The 22198-nt window shown below is 36.5% G+C and overlaps 1 protein-coding gene and 1 long non-coding RNA gene across 3 annotated transcripts; one reads left to right on the top strand and one right to left on the bottom strand.

Annotated features, from left to right (window-relative positions):
- Positions 1–482: 482 nt before the first annotated feature.
- On the top strand, positions 483–3115 carry LOC115425696 (uncharacterized). Its single transcript, XR_003936264.1, has 2 exons — positions 483–1804; positions 2971–3115. It is a non-coding gene; the product is annotated as an uncharacterized LOC115425696 (long non-coding RNA).
- Positions 3009–21383, bottom strand: ppef2a (protein phosphatase with EF-hand domain 2a). Of its 2 annotated transcripts, none has more exons than XM_030143385.1 (18): positions 21084–21383; positions 20065–20124; positions 19834–19842; positions 18873–19000; positions 18729–18783; positions 18456–18631; positions 15988–16102; positions 15785–15831; positions 15366–15536; positions 15241–15273; positions 12462–12611; positions 12029–12367; positions 9386–9571; positions 9043–9185; positions 7516–7622; positions 6057–6223; positions 5807–5894; positions 3009–3557 (listed from the first exon to the last, which is right to left on the bottom strand). In XM_030143385.1, the coding sequence occupies exons 2-18, from the start codon at positions 20114–20116 to the stop codon at positions 3304–3306; spliced, it is 2220 nt and encodes a 739-aa protein (XP_029999245.1). In that variant the 5' UTR covers positions 20117–20124; positions 21084–21383; the 3' UTR covers positions 3009–3303. The 2 variants fall into 2 exon arrangements, with proteins under 2 accessions (XP_029999245.1, XP_029999244.1); XM_030143384.1 differs by having other exon boundaries at positions 15241–15277; positions 15370–15536; positions 21084–21381.
- Positions 21384–22198: the final 815 nt, after the last annotated feature.

The raw sequence follows: 22198 nt of genomic DNA, 5'->3' as shown, positions 1-22198 counted from the left end.
TTTTTTGCTTGGTTTTTTTATTAATAAGACAACCCCCCCCGTGGCTCCTTTTAATAACAATAACTTGAGGTAAAACACACTTTACTTTCTATAAATATGGTGCCTCATCTGTCAGCCATACAAAACTAAACTAAATGGTCTTATGTGCCCCCTGTTGGTACTTTCCATAATTGCATTTTTCTAACTGCTCAGAAAAGTAAAGGAATGCTCTCAGATGACTTGACATAATGAAAGGTGCAGGGTTAGGGTTAGGGTCTGGCGACAGGTTGGGGTTACGGTTGGGGTTAGTATTTAAGGTTAGGGATAGGGGTTAGGGTTGGGGTTAGGGTTAGGGGTGAGGGTGAGGGTAAGGGATAGGGATTAGGGGTTAGGGATGAGGGGTTAGGGCTTCTTATTTCATGAGATACTGTGGGTAATGGAATAAACAAATAAACAAAAGAAAATAAAAATACACAGAGTGGAATATTGCAAAATATCTTTATTACATTCATCCCATCACATGATGCTACATTATTTCCAGTAATTGTCAGACATTGCTCAGAACATGTGAAGTAAAATGTTACCTGTGTACTATTCATGACTTCCTGTATAAACAGTACCAAAAATGATAAGTCTATGATCTTCTTGGTCCTTGTCAGAGCTTCATCCTTATTTTCTATGTAAATTTAGTCTGTAACTCTGAAGCCCCATGTGTCCTATTGGTTAATATTATCAAAAGGCCTTCTGGGAATAACATGACAGTTATATTTCTCTATCATACTACTTTTGGATCACTGCTGCCTCTTTGAAGAGCAAATTATATCCATCAAAACATCAGATACACACACGCACAAATTAACAGTTTGACAGTGGTATGTATGTACAGTCAACAGCATACTAGATATAAAAAAAAAGACAAAACTGATTCCTTAATGAGTTTGTGGTGGCTCTAAATAACATTCAAGTATTATCTAACAATGACACCAGAGCAGGTTTAATTGAAACAGCTAACAATAACAAACCATGTCTGCTCTGAGCTTTACATAGTTGCCGCACACCCTATAATAGTACTAGAACTAAATAAATGCATAAGCTCCCTGTTCTGGAAAAATTGAGACCCTGTTTGACACAAAGAGGGACTCCAATACATCATTGGCAGTTTGCACCGATATAAAATGTTGTCAGTGTTTACAGGACTTTACTTCACCACTAGAAGTTACTATGCTACTACTGCTAAGGCACCAGAAAAATACACTGTATTTTCTGTATTTTTACTCTGCTGTATTTAGAATGTATTTGATACATTAGTGCATACTTTGCACAGTTATCAACTCTTTTATCATGAATTCAATACTTTCTCTGGTTTTGTGTATATTATATAATTTAGTGTATGCTCATAAATTTTATGATAGATGTGATAATTAACTATGCAAAAACTGTAATTTAAAGTTGGCATAAATCATCTACATTCTGCTGGGATATTACGTAAACATTGTTTTTGGTTGTTACTGGTTAAAACAGTCAGTGCGCGATAAATAGTGATATCTAGTGGTAAATCTTTTTTTTTTTTAAAATAAAAAAATATGTGAAGTCACATTAAAGCCGCTGTTTGTTTTGTCTGGTCTGTTCTGTTCTGAGCGATGGCAGTACAACGTGGGGACTCTGTGAACAGTCCTTCCTCTGGAGATATAAACAACTCATCCAAAAGTTTTTGTGCTATTATGTACCAATGAAAACATAATTATGGATATTATATTTCAACTCTGGAGTTAGATCTTTGTGAATTCACCTAAATCTCACTCACTGAGACATTAAAATGTATAGGGTGGGGAAGCAAAATTTACAATATTTTGAGGCAGGGATTGAAAGACAGTGTATGACCAATTAGTTTATTGAAAGTCATGAGAATTTATTTGCCACGATAAAATTTATATAATAGAAAATGTTTTTATTCTATGTGTCCTCCTTCTTTCTCAATAACTGCCTTCACACGCTTCCTGAAACTTGCGCAAGTGTTCCTCAAATATTCGGGTGACAACTTCTCCCATTCTTCTTTAATAGTATCTTCCAGACTTTCTCGTAATAGTTTTGCTCATAGTCATTCTCTTCTTTACATTATAAACAGTCTTTATGGACACTCCAACTATTTTTGAAATCTCCTTTGGTGTGACGAGTGCATTCAGCAAATCACACACTCTTTGATGTTTGCTTTCCTGATTACTCATATGGACAAAAGTTTCTGAAAAGGTATGGATAATAGTGTTAGGTATGATTATGACATCAATATATGTTTGGTTTCAAATCAATTGACGTAGTGCCTGCTGAGAAAAAACAACTAAATGTTCATTGTAAATTTGCTTCCCCACCCTGTAGCTCAATATTAGATGAAATATCTTATTAGCCCTTTCACACATAGTGGTCACTACAGTGGACAGCTATTCTGCAGCTGTTCTCTTGTATATTCATGGGTTTTGTTGTTTTAGTTTCATATCAGCCAAAACAGTGGATGCTTATGCACCATCCCATAATACACTGCAATTCATACCATTACTGTAACTTTGCTGTTCTTGATAAACCTGATCTGCAGTAACATGTTTGAGTGTAAATCGGTTGCTTGTTATTATTAGGCTGCAATTAACAGGTTTTTTTTCAAACGAAAGGTTTTTTTTTGCATATTATATCTCCATGAAGTGAGTACTGACTAGTATTAGAGTATGTTAAAAATGTGAGAAAACATCAGATTAGCAGCATTACAAATGTTTTTATGTCATAGTTTTCACACAGTATATCAGTAAATATATATTTCTTTGCTTCAAAAATTAAACGCATGGTGTCCAGCTGAGTAGAACTCAGAAAAAAAAAAAGGTTCAGAAGAAAATTTTCAATCACATTGTTTTTTTCATTCCTAAAGAGGAATAAAAACACTCAAGAAAAAAATCTTGATTAAGGTTCTCATAATTCATGCATGAAAGGGTTAAGACAGTCAAACAGACTCATCTTCCAAAAACAAGGTTACTTTGATTTTTTTTAATCTAGCATTTCAAATTTTTCAAAACGGTCCCTTTTTCTTGTTCCTGCAGTTACACAGTATTTCACTTCCTTTAATACTTCCTCTGTAGAAAATTATCTCCTTCAGAAAATCCAAAAAACAGTCACTGCTGACCTCTGAACTCTGACCTCCATCTAATCCCATATGATCTGTGCGTCTGTGATCCTACATCTCAATGTGCGTCATTAAAGCAGCTTGCATTGGCAGGATTTCCCCACCCTCCCTTTCACTCCTCGACTTGGTAAGAGTCAGTAAGACGTCTCTGTCCAGCACCTTCAGATGTCGGGGTCTCCCTCTAGTTTGGTGAGGTCAGTGGCTGTGCCCATAAACATGCTGCGACCTCTCTCCAGGCGGCTCTTTTTGTCTGTGAGGCGGAAGGCTTCCATAAACTCATCAATGTCAATGTTGCCATCCTGGTTGACGTCAATGGTGACGGCCAGGTCAGAGATGGCTTCATCAGTGAACTCCATCTTCAGATAGATGCTCAGCAGTTTCCATGTCTGCCGGAAGTCCTCAATAGTAATAAAACCTGAGGAGGAAGAAGAGAGAGGAGTGAAAGGAAGCGATAAAAAGAAAGGTGATGGAGAAAAGGGCTTATAATGCAAAAGCAGCATGTGCGTGGGATGAAGGGGGGGGGGGGTGGACAGAGCAGTAGATCAGTGGGTTAATCCACATCTTAACAGGGAGGAATCAGGACGCTATGACCTGCTGGAACGCCACAGGTGGATTAACAGGGGCTGAACTCGTGTGACGTTTCTATCTGGACACAACAATCAACTGACACACTTTATACAAGTTTATACCCGGTGTGACAGACTGAGTAAAGAATGTCATCACATTGTAGACCTCAAAGCATATAACTCTGGACACATCCTGAGTATATGGGTTTAATACGGTCTTGTGCAGGTCACTCTGTCATAGTGTCATGTCTTTCGCCTTATCACCAAATTTCTCTGCTGTTTTTACTTGCGCCTTTTCTTTATTCTTGTTTTCCTCTTTGATGAAATTGATGAAATTCTTTATTCAGTCGTCACATAATAATACAACCAGTGTCAACACTACAAACATTACCAACAGGTTAGTGACTGAAAAGGCACAGGCGGAAGCAGAATGCTTATATTAATGCCTGTCCTACATAATAAATTCAGTTATCCAGCATTCAATATAGGAAAAAGAAAAAAACAACAATGCATACAACCAAACAAACAAGCAAAAACATAAAAAGTGAAACTAAACTAGAAAAATAGAAAACTTAACCAACGAAATTAATGGTAATTTAATGTAGAGTCAAAAATAAATGATTTACTGTTTACTTATTAGAGCTTAACAATTATATCCTTCAAAAATTGCCTTACGTACCATTTTTTTAAATATCAGAAATGGGCTACACATTCTTAAATCCATGCTGACCTCATTCCATCGTTTAACTCCAACTACAGATATACATCTGCTTTTAGTCTCTTTTCTAGCTTTTTGTACAAGAAATTTACAAACATCTCGCAAATCATATTTAGACTCATGTTTTGAGAAGAACCTGTGTACACAGACGAGGAGTAACTTTAATTTTGCTTTATACATTATTTGCATTATTTTATAGTAAACCAAATCATTAAATTTCATAATACAGGATTTCATAAACAATTCATTAGTATATTCATAGTAACCTTCCTTATTGATAATACATATGGCTCGTTTTTGTAGGAGTATATAGTATTTACAGTTGTTTTATATGTCGAGCCGAACACTCCCACACAATATGACATATAAGGAAGTATAAGTGAACAGTAAGTTATATGTAGTGCCTTGTGGTTGTGTATATTTCTGGACTTAAACAAGATTGCCATTGACTTTGCTATCTTTCTTTTTATATATCTAATATGTGGTTTCCATTTTAATTTGTGATCAATAACAACCCCTTTAAAGTTATATGTCACATTTCTGTCATAACGTACCTATAAATGGTTTTATATTTGGTTGACTTGTGTGCTTACATTAAATTAAATACTTTTAGCAATGTTCAAATTCAGAAAAATCCATAATTGTGTTAACACTTTACTTCATTTGGTCACTGGTTAATGGTGTCACATCCATTTTACTGAAATTTAACGTAACTTTTAATTAAAATTAAGTACAAGAATTAAGTCACATCCATTAGATTTATATCTGCAAAAGCTGTGAAAGCAACAACTCCCATGATCTTATGTTGCTTCAGGTTTGGTTAACATTCTGAATGAAAGATACCTAATGTCAGAAATTATGTTTAATAATGATTGTGAATTTTCTATGTTTAGGCAATTCATATATTTTTGTTTTTCTTTACTCAGTCTGTGACATTTGTGTCACTTCTGTTGTCTATTTTTATGTAGTATGCAAAAAATAAATGCAAATAATGAAATCCTACTTTGTCTGAAATAGTTCATTTTTGGTTTCACTCATGGTAAAATATTTTTTTCCTAATTCACTGGAAAAATCTACTGATGAGATAAGTTAAAGCTAAAGAAACGATCTTCCAGTGCAGGAAGATAAATGTGCTTGGGAAGATTTAACTGAGTAAGAAAATATCTAAAGGCAGAGAACAGAAATATCTTGAAATAAACGATACGCATTATGCCGAGTCAAACTCAAAACTGCAATGAAACATAGCTGACCTTCTGAAAATAGATCTCCTGTGTTTCTCAAAATAGTATCAAATTAGAGAGATATGCTACCAAAGAACAAATGTGAAACATAATATTTTTCTTTCAGAAGCTACAAAAGTCTGGTGATAAATAATCGTACCTGAGTTGTCTGTATCTACTATTCTGAAGATGGTTTCCACAGTGGACCGGTGACGATACAACGTTTCCAACAAACCCTGTTCAATGTTCTGAAAAAGGAAAAAAAACGTTAAAAACCTTTTGAAGGCGAGGAGCTCTAAATGCAACAAAAAGAAAAGTGCTGCTGCATTTTGTTGTTGTTTGTAAAAATGTAAAAATGACTAAATATAATAAGGCTCTAGTGAGTTAAGGTGGTGCTGGTGAGTTCTTACATCAGTGTTGGGTGCTTTGATGGCGAGCTCGTTGAACCATTCATTGTAGTCGATCATGCCGTCACTGGTTTTGCAGGTGACAAGCTGAAAGCGGAGCATCCTCCAGGGTAGACCGAGGTGCATCACGCTCTCCACGACTGAGGCCCAGTCAGTCAGAGACACGAGACCTACAACAGGAGAAAGAAACAGCTTTTATCTGTAACCCATAAAGGCATTTTCCATTATTAACACTTTATAATGACCCTTGTTGATCACTTTCTTTCATAATTGGGTCATTTGAGTGTTAAGTTTGCGGGAAATAATGAACTACAAATACTTCATTACTGCACCAAGTTAAGTTTTCAGGTATCTGTACTTTGCTTGAGTATTTATTCTTTTACCTTTATTCTTAATACTTTTAGTCCATGCATTTTATTACATATTTCTATACTTTTTATTCCATACATTTTTAAAACAGGCTTGGTTCTTGGGTTTCAATGCATTTGAGGCGAATTACTGATTGAACATCATCTTTCCTGCCACATGCCATTTCATTGAACAATAACTCACCTCTGTCTGATGTTTAAACTAATCTAGTCTCTCTGCCCTTAAATTTTCATTTTGCACTTTGATCACATGGAAAATTACAGTTTGTACCTTGCATTTTATTTTTGAATCTTACAGTTTAATTATCCACTTTTTCTTTTTTAAATCCAGGCTTGTTTTCTATCTATCTATTTTGTTTAATAGTCTCATATTACAATAATATGACACGAGGTTCAGTTTGACTCACACTGAAACAACTAGAAGAAATGTCTTTCAAATGCCTTCTTTATAGTTTTATATTTCAAGTACATTTCAGAGCCTGTACTTTTTCAGTTTTCCTGCAGTAAACAAATTGAAACAGCACTTCCACAAACACTGACAAGTATGATTTTTTTTTTTTTTTACACTCAAATATAATAGTTTTACAATACTGACATGGAACAATGTGTGAAGGACAAATGAACTGGAATGACAAACACAATAGGAAGATCAGAGCCAAAATCAAGCAAAAATAACTGACTTACTTTGTTTTTTTATTGTAGGCACATGTTTTTAGGAGTTCATCTACTCAATGGCCACGCAACATTTGGTTCTTTGGGAAACACAGTGTGCTCTGCAACTCTGTAAAGTTTTATGACGTTGTTAAACAACAGTGTTCCAATGAAGCAGACTAACAGTTTCAGCTGAGGTTTCAGTGAAACTATTTGGTGTTCTGGAATAGACCTTTGTCCACCACAAATGTTCTTTTTTCTTCTAAATGACTATTATGATGCTTTACATGAACTACAAAGAGGTGAGCTCACATTTCTCAGTGGTGAAACAAGGTTCTTTGAGAAATTCACGTGAAAATGGAGGCACATGAGAGGTGTTACACAATGAAAATACACCTGATCTGCTGAGCGCTGAATCCGATCATGAAACCCACACTACACACCTGTGTTTTCGCTGTCAAATGTTTTAAAGGCACTGATGAGGTCAGACTTGTGCGCAAACAACTGCTCCCGTAGGACTTTGAGGGCTGAGCGTTCTGTTCGTCCCACACTGCAACATAAGAGGAAATACAGCATTTCATCAGCAAAGTTAAGTTTGGCCCATGTTCATATTCTATTTCAACAAGGTTGAAAAGGGCTAAATACTTTTACTGAATACAACCTCACACCTAAGAATTTCTGTTCTCTAAAGTGATACTAAACAAAACATGTTTTGTAAGTTGTAAACAGAATCATATGCAAACATTTTAAAGAAATCCATCAGCGCAGGTAATGATGCACATAAAAACTGACACAAATTTGTGTTTTGTAGGTGAAAGCAGGTCATCAATCATCACTTCCTTAGTCAGAGGTGTTCAGTCCACCTGTCCTTCAGCCACATTCTGACAAACCTTATTCATTTTCCAAAGCTGAACTACAGCCATTATATCATATCTATTCTGAACCACCAGACTCATAGCAATTTTAACTTGTAAAACCTCTGAAACATCAAATTAAAACACCACAGTGACACAACAGAGGTCTCTGCCTTCTCTTTTTGCCTTTGAACTCTGGTAGGTTTAATGCTGCCTTCACATGCTATCGGGAAGATGAGCCTTTTCACTGGTGAATTCAAAATTATAAGTGGTTTTGTTGTCGTAGCGAATTGAAAAAATGGTTGACACACAATTCATCATGAACTGTTACTTGGGTAAAAGAGTTTTGGACATGTTAATTCATCTACTACTTTGTTTTTTTTTGGCAGATTGTTTATGCTATAAATGTGCAAAATCATCAGCTAACAGCAGCAGAATGTTAACAAAAGAAGTGTTCATCTTTCGAGGTGAATCCCTTGTTGCTCTCGGCCATGCTGAAAAGTTTGTTTATTTTAATTTTGGCAGCTCATGTATCAACATTTTTTCCCAGTTCCCCAGTGGAAAATATGATGTGAGGGGATGTTCATGTGCAATTTTTGAGTTTGTAGCTAATATTTACCATAATTCCCATAGCACGTGAAGGCAGGATCAGACCACTTCATGGCTTCACTACCCCATGGGAAAGGAGTGGAAGAAATACAGTACACATGGAAGTGTATATTGGTTTTTAGGTGGGACTAGTTTTTTTGTGAAACAGCAAAAATGGAAACTAACCCTTTCAGAGCCTCACATGTTTTTTTTTATGTGTGATTCTCCGTCATATGAATGTCCCTGAACTACACTTGTCTCACATCCACACCTGGACATTGAGATCACCTCACTCTCAGTCTATTTCCAACCTTGTAGCTGTTTTAAGAATCACACAGTGGTTGGAGTTAGACTCAGAATGGGGGTAAAGTTACATTTGAATCACTTAATCGTTGAGGTGCTTTTTCAGTGTAATATTTTATGAACAATAAGTTGAAAGTTGTGTAATTAAAGCTGTAGGCTGATAATAAATCCAAAAAATTACAACCTTGGCAGATGAGTGAGGCATAGTGACATGTTTTTGGGTACCTTTGTCTCACGGTGAGCTCTCTGGTCATGCTACTGGCCTGGTACTGAACCACATAAGGCACAAGGTCTGGACCCAACTTAACATAGGCTCCCCTGTTACTTCCCACATCATAGTAGTTGGAGGCAGAAAACAAAGTGAGGACCTAAAGAGATGAGGAAAATCATATAAGATATTTTCTTTAATTATTTGTTGTTTATTTAGCAGGGACAGTGCACAATACATAAATTATACCACAAATAGCTAAGAGTTCATTTTCATCTATAGTCCCTGGACTGGAGCGCAGGTGAGTAACAGGTTATAGTCCCTGATAGGCCCCTGTGGGCTGTCAGTGTCTGAGCTCACCTTACGGTTGTGGCAGAACTCATATCCATCCTGTTTACACTCATGCGAGCGGATTATGAGCTGCAGGTTGTGTCTGTTGAGGAAATCGTCGGTGATGTCAGGGCCCCAGTAGCAGCCTCCACCCCTCACTTCATTGGGTACGCAGCCGTCCTGAGTCATGGGGTCGCTCCACAGCAGGTCCAGGACCTGCCAGCAAGAAACAAAACAGACAAGAGGAAATAATCATTAAATAGTATAATACATTTCTGCAACATTATTAATAGTACAAAATGAGACAGATGTTATGTCACAAATTATGCTTTAAGTAGCCAGCTGATCTGGATACAAGGATAGATTTCAAAGGTTTAATATTCAGACATTTCATGATTTGTAAAGGATTGAGAATCTCTTGATTTTTTTTAGTTCCCATTATTCTGATACAAATATTTGATATATTGGAAGTTATGTTTCACAATTATAGTACTCCAAAGGATCTCTATGGTGCACAATTAGATTATTAAATAGGTCATGAACACTTTATAAGTCATTAATAAACAATTAAATCTCACTATTCTTCTTTAACCTCCTAAGACCCAGCTATGGGTTTTCTGTCCATGTTTGTAGACAAGAGTTTCACAACTTTATACAAAAAAAGCAAACAAACAAACAAAAAAAAACTGTCCTCCACAAAGCACATTCCATATAAATTTTAAAAAATGCATCTGAAGGAACTGTTGCATCATGATGTTTCCAATATAGGCAATAATTTAATTAAAAAAAGCCAAAATTTGTTCTTTCCTGACATTTCCTGGGTCACAGGAGATTAAATCTCTAAATCTTTATATTGTTCTACTATCAGTCAGCATGTTAAGCCAATTTCTAGCAAGTTGCTACCTTTTTGTAGATCAAATTAAAAAGAAAAATGTAAAGAATATTACTACTACTATGTTAAAAACGATATAAAAAAAAAAAAAGTCAAGAAAAAAATCTATATATAAAATTAAAATAAGCAAGATTTCTCACCTACATAGGTCGAATATCCTTATAATTATTAATCAAAAACCTATTAATAGCCTAGTCATACTCATACTAAATCCTAGGAACAGTCTTTTTGTAATGATGTAATGTTAGTATGCAACGAGCCTGAACTGAACTTTAGAAAAACTACATTTAAGGCTAAAAAATTCTGGCTAAAGAGACATCATAATTAAATAGTAAAATAAATGTTTTGAATGTTTATAACACAGTCTGTAAATACTGCAGTTGTACTAAGTATAAAGTTAAACATCTGAAAGCATCACTGACATTTCAGTTTATTGCAGTTATGTACATATTATAAATCACAAATAGATGCGTCAGTCTTTATGAGTCTTGGCTTGTTATATTGCCTAAGAATGAACAAAATGGCAAAAAAAGAGATCCAATACTGCAGATGGTGTTTTGTTTCCCTCTTGGATGCATTTCATTTCGACATCAGGTCATAAAATCACCTAGTGGTGCTTTGACGTTGACTGGTAGCACTTAGGCAAGGTAATGTTGACAGTCAGTTTAGAAAAGCAGATTGAACACACTGCAAAGGGATTAATGACGCAGTGGATTACAGCTTTTAAGGCCCACGCACACAGTGATTCACACTGATTACTGATGGAGCATTAACAGGTTGTCACTCAGGGCCAATGGGAGCAGGTGTAAAGGTCATGAATTGTGATCGTTGACCTTAAAAAACTTTGTTTCCATTTAGGTGTGATAGTAAATAACACCAACAACCCGTCGCTCATAGAGCAAGAAGTAAAAAGCAAATCAATTCAGGCTAATTCTAACCATTAGCAGTACTGAAAAATATTAACACATAACTATTATCTTAGGCTGCAGTAATATTATGAGGCATTCAAGGTATCCTATAAATGTAATGAGTCAAATCTCTCATTATTATAATTAACCGACAATGTTTGATTGTGTTGTTGTTTTCTATTCTATATCTATTTATAAATCTTCTCTCAAAACATATTTTTTCTCCTTGGCTTTTAACTCAGCATGAGAGTTTGCTTTTTATTGTCTTAACATATAATTACTTCTATTGTTTTTATTCATTCTTTTATCTGTTTTATTAGTTTTTATGTCTGTGTACAGCACTTTGGCCATCTGTGTTGGTTTTAAAAGGCTTTATAAGTAAAGCTGAGGACTTGTTTTCTTTTTCTTTGTTTGTTTTTTGTCATGAATATATATATTAATAAATATTACTGTACTATCATACTGTTATTTATATTTTTTTCTTATGGTTATGCAGTGTATTGTCACTTTTGCTGCCTTGAAAAGCATTTATACATCATGTACCTCCAGGTTAAGGCTTTGTATTTCAGTTGTTTATCAGCAGTACTATGCAAAAACTATAGCACTGACTCTTCAAACTTGGTAAAAATTTAAGGCCAATAATGAACTAACACTTTTCTGATTGTTATGAAGGGATAGATCCTGTTTTTTCTCTTTTTGCAAAACAAGACTGTGGGGTTTTGTCTTGTGGAGTGACCATCTAATTATTTATAGATTCATGGGTTTAGGCATGAGGAAACTGTGGGAACCACTGGATTTCCATGAAACAAATTAACAGTGTTAAAAAAAAGCTCAGTGTAGACATTTTTATCTGCTCGGTTTTCTTCTCTTCACCTGTTTCCACTCCTCCTTGGCATTGTCACTGTTCACAGAGTCAGTGGACGGGCATGGTGCCATTTCTTTTTCCACTCTGTTAATCCCAGCGTTGAAAGTGTACGACCTCCGTCTGCACGTTTCCAGCTCCTCCTCTACGTTCACTTTGATCCTGTCAGAGAAGTCCTGCAGTGAGCGGTTCTGAAAGCTGCTACGGGTTCCCAGAGGTTTGGGGAAAGTGAATGACGCCCGGCGCTGGAAGACTTTGTGGTTGGACCAGTCTTCGTCTATGTCTGAGTCAATAGATATCCCGGCTGAACTCGTGTTTCTCCTCTTTGGAGGCCTCAGGGCTGACACGTACTGTGAAAATAAGACAAAAGAGATGTCTCAGGTTTGACACTCAAAAAGAAAAGAGGATGAATCTGTATTTGATTTAATAAATATATTTCTTCACATTGTGTCTGTCAAGTCTTGCAAGGAGGCTGAGGTCTGTGCTGTCAGAGATCCCACCATGGAGGACCAGAACCTTCTGGTCAATGACCGTTGCTAATGGCAACCAGCTAAAAATCTTCTGCAGCAGTTTCAGGATGCGTTTTCCATGCATCTAAAGAGAAACACAAATATCAGGGGGAGGCACCTTTCTGTGTGGAGTTTGCATGTTCTCCCCGTGTCTGCGTGGGTTCTCTCCGGGTACTCCAGCTTCCTCCCACCCACCATCCAAAGATATGCAATGATAGGTTAATTGGTTAATCTAATTTGCCCATAGGAATATGAGAGTGAATGTGAGAGTGATGAATAAAAAGAAAAAGAAACACAATATCAAAATTACTTTAGCTTTTCTCTCTACTGACCTTTTTTTTTTTTGTTTGGGAAGGACCTTTCTGTGTGGAGTTTGCATGTTCTCCCCACACCTGTGTGGGTTCTCTCTGGACACTGACATCCTTCCACTGTCCAAACACATGCACTTAATAGTTTAACTGGTCAATTTAAATCACCCTTAGGTGTGAATGTGAGAGTGAATGGTTGTTCGTCTCTATACGTCAGCCCTGCGATGAATTGCAACACATCCAGGGTGTGCCCTGCCTTTGCCCGATGGCACTGGTCTACAAGGAAAATGCTTCCAGAATAAAAGTAATGAAATTTTACCACATGAGAGTCACTGATAAAGAAAAATCAAGTAAAAAATGCTGGTTGGCTGAACTTCCAAGATACAGCCTTGGGTCAAAATGTGAAATTCAAGAATTAACAAGAGAATGGGTTTGACTCAAAAGGAATATTTGTCTCAGAGCTACAAGATCTACTTCAAAACACTGTCTGCACATTAGAATACATTCACTTTACAGGTTCTATTTAGTGGATGATTTATAAAACTGTTATATAGATGTACATAAACCAATATATATGTGTAATAACACTTAATCATATACCTTGAAAACATCAGCAAACCGGCACTTTTGTCATTTATTTTCCAATTAATCTTATTAAAATACATAACATTTAGCACATTTAATTTCTGAAGCAAATCATTTCTAAAAAATTGTAGACCAGTGTGGTAGGTGGCACAGGCTCCACCCCTGCAACCTTCTCAAGGATCAAGTGATTTAGAAAGTGAATGAATGAAAGTTCGGGCAAAATTGGCCATGGGGGTCATATTTAACCTAAAAACCACATCTGGTGCACTGAAAGGGAAATTCACGACATATGAAAAGAAGTATTTAAAAACTATTGAAATGCACACCAATGAATTATAATTCCACCCACTATTGGTTTCTTGATCAAAATAAGAATAAAACATGCTGTGTGTTTATGTTTATGTTTATGCATTTGGCAGACGCTTTTTTGCAAACCGACTTACAGTGGAAAACCAATTAAATCACTCAAACAATCAAATTTATTTATATCGCACCAGATCACAAAAAAGTTATCTCATGACCTTTTATATATAGAGTTGGTCAAAAACCAGACTCTAAGCCAATTTACAGAAACCCAACAGAATCCTCCAGGAGCAAACACTTGTGACTGGTGACAGTGGTGAGGAAAAACTTCCCTTTAACAGCAGAAACCTCGAGCAGACCCAGACTCCTGGAGGATGGCCGTCTGCCTTGACCAGTTGGGGTTAAAGAGAGAGAGTAAAGCAAGAGAAAAAGAGAGAGCGATAGAGATAGAGACTGGGGGAAAGGGGGAGAAGGGGGGAGAAGGGGGGAGTAGGGGGTGACACATGGAGGCAGATGAGGATAAGTGAGTGGTGATGATGAGGGCAGGGAAGAGGCAGGACCACCGCAGCAGGTCCAGAGATAATCCTGGAAGAATCTGTGATAATCCTGGGAAAAAAACCTTATTAGAATATTTAAAAAGGAATGTTTGAAAGTGCTAGGATAGTAGGTGCTCTCGGAAGAGCTGGGTCTTCAGGAGCTTCTTGAAGATAGGCAGGGATACCTCTGTTCTTGTAGCACTTGGCAGAGCGTTCCACCAATGTGGAACGACCCATGAAAAGAGCCTGGATTGTCTTGTACAAGGTCTGGGGACCACCAGACTACGTTCCCCAGACGAGCGGAGTGGTCGTGGAGCAACATAAACTTTTATCAGTCCACCTAGATAGGTAGGAGCAGATCCACTGAGAATTTTGTAGGCTAGGATTAAAGATTTGAATTTGATGCGGGCAAATCTTTAATCTTTGTGTGTTGACATTGTGAAGTAGTGTGGGATACTGAGAGTTGTTGTTCTGTTGATTTCACTACCATTTCAGATGAAAATCTACCTGATCTGTTTAGAAACGATGTTTAGAGTCCTGGTAAATATTTTATGTGGCACATTTAACATTACTTGACATTTTTGTTTCCTGTTTTTCATAGAATAGTAATAAATTGTTTCTATGACTCTCACAGACAGAGTTAAAAATAAAATATCATCACAAAATCCACATGGTTTCAATACAATGTCGCCCACTGACTGAAATGTTGTATTTTTAATGAGGTTGGAGCTGGAACAGGATGGTACTGTTTGCCTGGAATATATGAGGCATCTATGGGGTCTTCACTGTGACTGTGACATCTTTGATTCATTGAGGACCAACCGAGTCAGTCCTGAACAGTATAGTATGAGGATCACACTGGCCTATGTTAAGCTTTACTTGGAAAGTGAGATTGACCTGATGTTCGTTAAGAGTGCATGGATAAAGGCACGTGTTGGCACTGATAATGAGTTAATACCCAGCAGTAAATAAAGAAACATACCTTGTATTTAGTCAACACTTCCTTAGTGAAGCCATATCTGTAGTAGACAGTGAAACACAAGATAAAGTTAGAAATGGAGGATTTTGTTGTATTTTATTGCTACTGCTGGTACACATTTGGATGTTGTACCTCAGGTTGACAATATGGTCCTCATGGTTTCCTCGGTTCATGTGTACGTCACTGGGATAAACCAGCAGGAACGCAAATAAGATGAGGAGGATCTCAATGGAGTCTTTGCCTCGGTCAACAAAGTCTCCATTAAACACATACGATTTGTCTAAAGATGGCATCCCATTCTATAATGTAAACAACAATATAGTGGGGTATTAAAAGGTCATTCTGCAAAACTAGTGTAAATGAACAGAATTAAATAAAATGAATAAAAATACAGCATTAATGGAATAACAAGAATTTCATTAACTTCATAAAAATATCTGATTGTGTCCCTTTAAAAATAATTCAACTACATCCATAAGATCCTTGATTGTCATGAGGATTAAATAATTTAGTCAATGTCAAGACATGAGAAGGAAAAGTTACAAACCTTGTAGAAAATAAGCAGCAGATCTTCCAGCTGGCCGTGCAAATCACCTTGAATGAAGAAGAGAAGCAGAAATACAATTTATCACCATCCAAACAGAAAGGATGGGACCTACAACCCAAAGTAAACTTAAAAATACTGTGAGCATAAAAGGATTTAATCTGAGCTGCAAATAATTAAAAAAAAAAAAAAAATTAAACCTTTACCACATATGGTGATTTCCTTGCTGTGGCAGGTGGAGATGCGGTTGATATTTGGCAGCATGCGGAGCAGTTTCCACGTCTCTAAGAGGAGCTGGAGGACGTAACGCGAGTGCAACTGCTGCTGGGAAAAACACTTATTAGCAAAAATGAAATGAAGGAACAAATATTTTTGATAGATAGATAGATAGATAGATAGATAGATAGATAGATAGATAGATAGATAGATAGATAGATAGATAGATAGATAGATAGATAGATAGATAGATAGATAGATAGATAGATAGATAGATAGATAGATAGATAGATAGATAGATAGATAGATAGATAGATAGATAGATAGATAGATAGATAGATTAAAGTGCACATTAAACATTAAAGTGCATTGTGGAAATAGGTTTAGGACTGTAAAGTGATTTTCTATATATTCTGTTTAGAAGCAGAATTATGAGTGAAATAAATAAAGAATTTCTCTCCAGGATGAAGTTCAATTACTATCTGAGAATTCTCCCAAACCTGCTTTAACAAAAAAAAAAATCTAATCTCTAAAACACATGAACAGGTTTAATGGTCACATTATTGTGAATAGCATTTTTCTCTATCTCTAGGTTAATGTATTTGAAATATCTCCCTATTGTATCTACATTAGTAGTCTATATCAGATTTTGAAAAGACATAAACTTCAAATTGTAAAGGTTGATATAACCTCTATAAGAACGTGTCCATCATTCTGTCAGTTCATCCCCGTTAGGTTTAAATGCTTGTCGCGATCTCACAAAACATATTTTAACTGTAACTGTGACTAAATGAGAACTACAGGAACCGGTTATGATGCAAGGATAGTGAATGCATCTGACTGAATTTAAAGCTCGTGTTTCTTTGTAAAATGTAGGTCTGTCAAGATTTAGACTTGACATGATTCGCACGTTTAGAACTGAATCTGTCTGACCTTTCAGATATTGATACTATAGATGAGGTCAGGGCTCTTTTAATGTTAGTCCAATGTTTTCCTCTAATTCCACTATACATGGTGTCCACAAAGTCTCTTTACAATTTAAAAAATTTTTTACAAAAGCAATTGATGAGATTTGTTTTTCATATTTACTCTATGTACTCAGCGATTATCAAAGTTTTTAAATCACATTGTGGGATCACTTCCAAATTGAATCATTGGTCCATTTTTCTTCAATGGGATCAATTACTGCAAATGTTGACCTTGACCTTTTGACTGAATATGTGTCACCATAACCGGACGACCTTCAGCCAACCACCATTTTCCAGGTAGATGGTGCACCACCACATTGGGGACTGCATGCTGGTGGGTTTCTAAATCAAACATTTCCAGACCGGTGGATTGGAAGGGATGGTCCAATTCCCTGGACACCTCATTCACCAGATATCACTCCCCTGGATTTCTGTCTATGGGGTTGTGTTAAACATATCGTGTATCGAGCAAAGATACAGGACATCAATGACCTGAAGTGAAAGATCGCTGATGCCATTGATGAGGCTATGTTCCAGCCAACATGGCAAGAAATTCTACTATATAATGCACGTTCTGTGCCTGTCCGTCCGTCCGATCAATGTTGCAGCACAGGAGGGCATTTGTACGGGTTTTCCTCAGCCTTCACAGCCCCGATCGCCGCCAAACTCGCCAAATGAATAGAAACATTCCCTGACTATCTACTTGGTATAATTTTATGTCTGTATTCAAATGTTGTGAGGTATGCTGGGTGATTTTAACAGGGTCCCAGCTCACCACAGACCGGGTCCCAGCTCACCTAGAACCGGGTCCAAGCTCACCACAGACCGGGTCCCAGATCACCTCAGACCAAGTCCGACCTCACCACAGACCTTCACAGACCCAATCGCCGCCAAACTCGCCAAATGAATAGAAATATTACCTGACTATCTACTAGGCACAATTTTATGTCCGTACTCAAATGTTGTGAGGTATGCTGGGTGATTTTAGCCTCTCATGCTATCGTACAATGGCACCACAGATACAATGCCGCTAATATATATAATATATAAGAAAATATATATATATAAACATAGCAAGAGTACCAACTTGATGTGCTTCGTGCAACTAATGGTGCCCATATAGAGGTGTATTAAATGAGGCAAAAAAAAATTTAATACCTACTTTTCACTTTGCAATAACTTCCATAGATTTTTTCTGTTCATTTACTTTTGTAATAAATTTGTTAAATTGTAAAGAGACTTTAAGGACACCCTGTACATTATGTTTTTACTTTGTTTTACTCTAGATTTGTCTTTTATTTGGTACACTTGAACAGTGTTTTGTGGATGCTCACATATTTGTAAGGTTTGGGAAATGTGTCAAGATGTTTGTTGTGAAGTCTTATTTGACAGTTTTCTATGTTTTCTACCAAACATGATAATAATAAATGTGAAAAAACACACAACCAAATCACAGAGTTTCCTTGAGGCTTAGAGGCTGAAGCTCCTACTTTTTTGTCCCTGAAGGCCTGCACCAGGCCGACCGCCTGCTCCACCGACAGAGGAAAGGTGAGGTGAGGACCCGAGTAGATGTCTGGCACCTCAATGTTCTTGTAGCAGAAGTATCGCTCCCACTCTGCATCTCGACACACTTCGTTTTCTCGGAAGATGTGAGAAATCAAATTACCTGTGAGAATGAAGAGGTGCCTCAGAAGACAGGTCTTAGAGATGGGAAAAATAACTTTAACATGAATCAAAACCCCTGAGGTATGCAGACGACTTACGTTCACTGCTTGATGGTGTGAAGTTATCCATGAGGTAACCAAGGAAATTATAAAGCTGCACAGAGAACAGAGACAAACGCTCAGCTTGGAGTTGCTTGTAGCACACACTCAACAGTATAGTGGATAGTTTCCAGTGGTTCTCACCTTTATCTGGGCCTGTTCGCCTGAATATTCGATAGACTGGAAGATGTGCCAGGTGTACCTCCGCCTCATTTCTGTGCGAGCGACATACTGACGGTACCATCGCTGAATGAGGATGGCAGCCTTTATAGCTGCAAGAGACGACAATAAGTGGAATATTAACACATGCATATTACGAGATGATAAAAGGACAAAAAGGGATGACCAGAGAGTAGACTAATTTTAACTAAGCACCTTTTTAGAGTATTTCCTTCAGTTTAACCCTTTGATGCACGAATTATGAGAACCTTAGTCAAGATTTTTTTTTTCCTGAGTGTTTTACTTCCTCTTTACGCATGAAAAAAGCAATGTGATTGAAATGTTTTTAATGAAGCTATTTTTTATAGTTACAAAAATGTCCACTCAACTAGACACCATGTGCTTAATTTTTGAAGCAAAGAAACTTGTATTTAAAATGCAATAACAGAAAGTGATAAACTATGTGAAAACTATGAAATAAAAACATTTCTAATGCAGCTAATCTGATGTTTTCTCACATTTTAGCATATTCTAATGCAAGTTATTACTGACTTCATGGAGATAATGTGCAAAAAAACATTTTTGTTTTAAAAAAACTGTTAATAACAGTCTAATGTCAATGAGCAATTAGTTTACACTCAAACATGTTACCGCAGATCAGGTTTATCAAGAACTGCTGTTACTGTAGTTACTGTAATTGTATGAATTGCAGTGTTTGGGATGGTGCATAAGTGTCCACTGTATTGGCTGATATGGAACTAAAACAATAAAACCCATGAATATACAAGAGAACAGCTGTAGAATAGATGTACACTGTAGTGACTGCTATGCATGAAAGGGTTAATTTGACTACTTCTTATCTATTTATCTATCAACTTTCTCTGCCATCATATCTTGGTTACAGCAAACACTGACTAGACAAAAAAGGAGGGAGTTTGTGGCTTACATGTGACAGCTGTGCGCAAGACAAAAAAAAGAAACATGCAGTCATGAATAAACCATGTACAATACAAAACACACATAAAAGGAAATCTTGATAAAACAAAACTAAAAAAAAACTGTGGCAGAAGTTAACAAGTATAATGCTTTTTCAGTGACAACTCTGCGGTGATGGTGATTTAGAGTCTAAGGAGGTTAAAAGTGAATAATAAGTGTCTGTTTGGTGGATCACTGGTACCTTTACTGGGGTGTTTGTGGAACTGGTCAGACTTTGTGACACCACATCCCATGACTGTTCCTGTTTGAAGGACAAGAGTTAAAAAAAAAAAAAAAAAAAAAGAGCATCAACACATGAGCCTGCTTTACTGCTGATTTCTCATAAGCTTTTTTTTTTGTTAAAGAATACACATTTCAGGACACATGACCAGACTCAGATACAAGTTTATATAACAATATTCATTATTTTCTCTACAGTCCTCTCCCTTCATTCACAGAACACAAATTTTAGAGTGTCTGAGTGGTCGGAAAGCAGGAGCTTCAGGACATTTCAACTTTGTGCTCTGTTTAATCTCTTTATCTGCTGGTTCACTCATGACCTCTGTGATTGGCCTCAATCCCAAAGGAGAGGCCTGCTTCTGTCTGAATTCTACGAAGGCTTACATTGATCAATCTATGTAAACACACAAGACTGGAAATATCTTCACAGACTACATTCATTTTGATCAAACAGAAAAAGTAAGATGTGTAAACAGCATTCAACAGTCGCCTTGTTTTAGGTCAACAGAAAATGCTGCTTACAGTGTGCAATAATGTAGAAAACACTGTACATTCTTGTCTGTGTGTCATCGAATAGTGTTTTCACATGTATTTATTCACTGTACAATGTTTATTTGAGCTTAAATAAAAGAACAGATGAGTGTCAAATATAAGGATGTTCTGCACCAAACAAAACAGGAGAATGTTTTTCTATTAAAACAGCCTCCTGTCCTGTAAATTATAATATTGGAGCTGAATTATGGTAAAATATCAATTAAAGACCTTTTATTTTAAACCACAATAAATTCAGATATTTAAGTATATTTATATTGGTTATGAAAGTTTAATTGTAAAACATATAAACTGAATTCAGGAGTAAGAAAATGGTCAGATGCATCAAATCTTAATTTTTTTGTCAGGACTTATATGCTTCTACTTCACCTGTACCTGGATAAAATATATTACCCGACTAAAACTCCTCTAAAGCAGCAGTTTACTTACGTGGTCACCTCCCTTTTCCAGTCACCAACTCCCAATGTGTTAGGCTGTCAGTTTCAGTGAAAATTCATACAACCATTTCCTCTGTTGCATCCTCCACCAGTCCACCAGGATCAGGTCCAAAACTGCAGGACCTCACTGAGATTGTGGGTTCATCATAGGTGAATGAATGAATGAAAATAGCCTCAGAAACTCACCACAGGGCCCTCATGAGTGCTGCTCTCCCCAGTGTTGGCTGCTCAGTAAATCCTTGCAGCAGCAACGGGTTTAGTCTTTAGTCCCTTGGTGTGATCGCATCATCAAGGCACTGAGCCACAAGGGGATTATGGGAGCTAATGACTTGATGCGACTAGACTGCTCTTTATATAGGAAGATAGCAAAATGCAAAGGTAAACATAGGTAAAAAAAAAAAAAAAAAAGTATGTGTAGGCTTGTGTGTTTATGTGTTTGCAGATATTTTCATGCCCTCATCCAAGAACCTCATCCAATAAGAACATGACTGGACTCTTAAGAGAAGTCAGGGTTTTTCTACATATCCTGGTGCTGTTACAGGCCTGGAATGAACTGTGGAAAGGTCAGGCAACAATCAAGATAAAAAAATTATCGACAAAAAAGTTAAATATCAAAATGGCAACTTGTTAAAGCAGATTTTTCCATTACTCACATGTTTAAGAACTGGGTCTGATTACAAGCTTGTGTGTTATTTCAGACTTTTTCTTTTTTTTTTTTTTTTTTTTTTTTTTTTAAATCTGGACTATAATAATTTTTAAGGATAGCTGTATTTCAATCATTTTAGGTTAGGGAGGTAATCATTCTGCTTGTTCACATTGAAAATAATGTTAATTTGGCAAAAGCTACCCTACCAAAATACATTAACATTTTAATTATTATTTTAATAATTATTGAAGTTTTATAACATTGTGTGTCCTGTTTTTATTCCTGTTGTGTAAACCAACAACTAATTAGATATGTTGCTAAACAACATTAAATATTTGAGCTACCAAAAAAAGGCCTCTAATACTGGCATAACTCGCTTTCCATCACCTAAATTTTTGATAGCTAAATGCTAAAGTTTCTTTGTTTTTGGCTGACTTTCTAAACCCAGAGATAGTTCAGCT

Source organism: Sphaeramia orbicularis, chromosome 9 (assembly GCF_902148855.1).
Source record: "Sphaeramia orbicularis chromosome 9, fSphaOr1.1, whole genome shotgun sequence".
NCBI lineage: Eukaryota > Metazoa > Chordata > Actinopteri > Kurtiformes > Apogonidae > Sphaeramia > Sphaeramia orbicularis.
Note: the sequence above shows the minus strand (reverse complement) of the source record. Positions and strands in the feature narration are given on the sequence as shown.

Bases quoted from the DNA above. Each gene is read 5' to 3' on its own strand.
- ppef2a (XM_030143385.1), bottom strand. From the start codon at position 20,116: ATGGGATGTGGTGTCACAAAGTCTGACCAGTTCCACAAACACCCCAGT. The intron at 16,103-18,455 runs GTAGGAGCTTCA...TTTTCCCAGCAG, and splicing joins AGGCCTTCAGGGACAAAAAA to CAGTTGCACTCGCGTTACGT. The intron at 15,832-15,987 runs GTAAAGGTTTAA...TCTTCATTCAAG, and splicing joins CAAGGAAATCACCATATGTG to GTGATTTGCACGGCCAGCTG.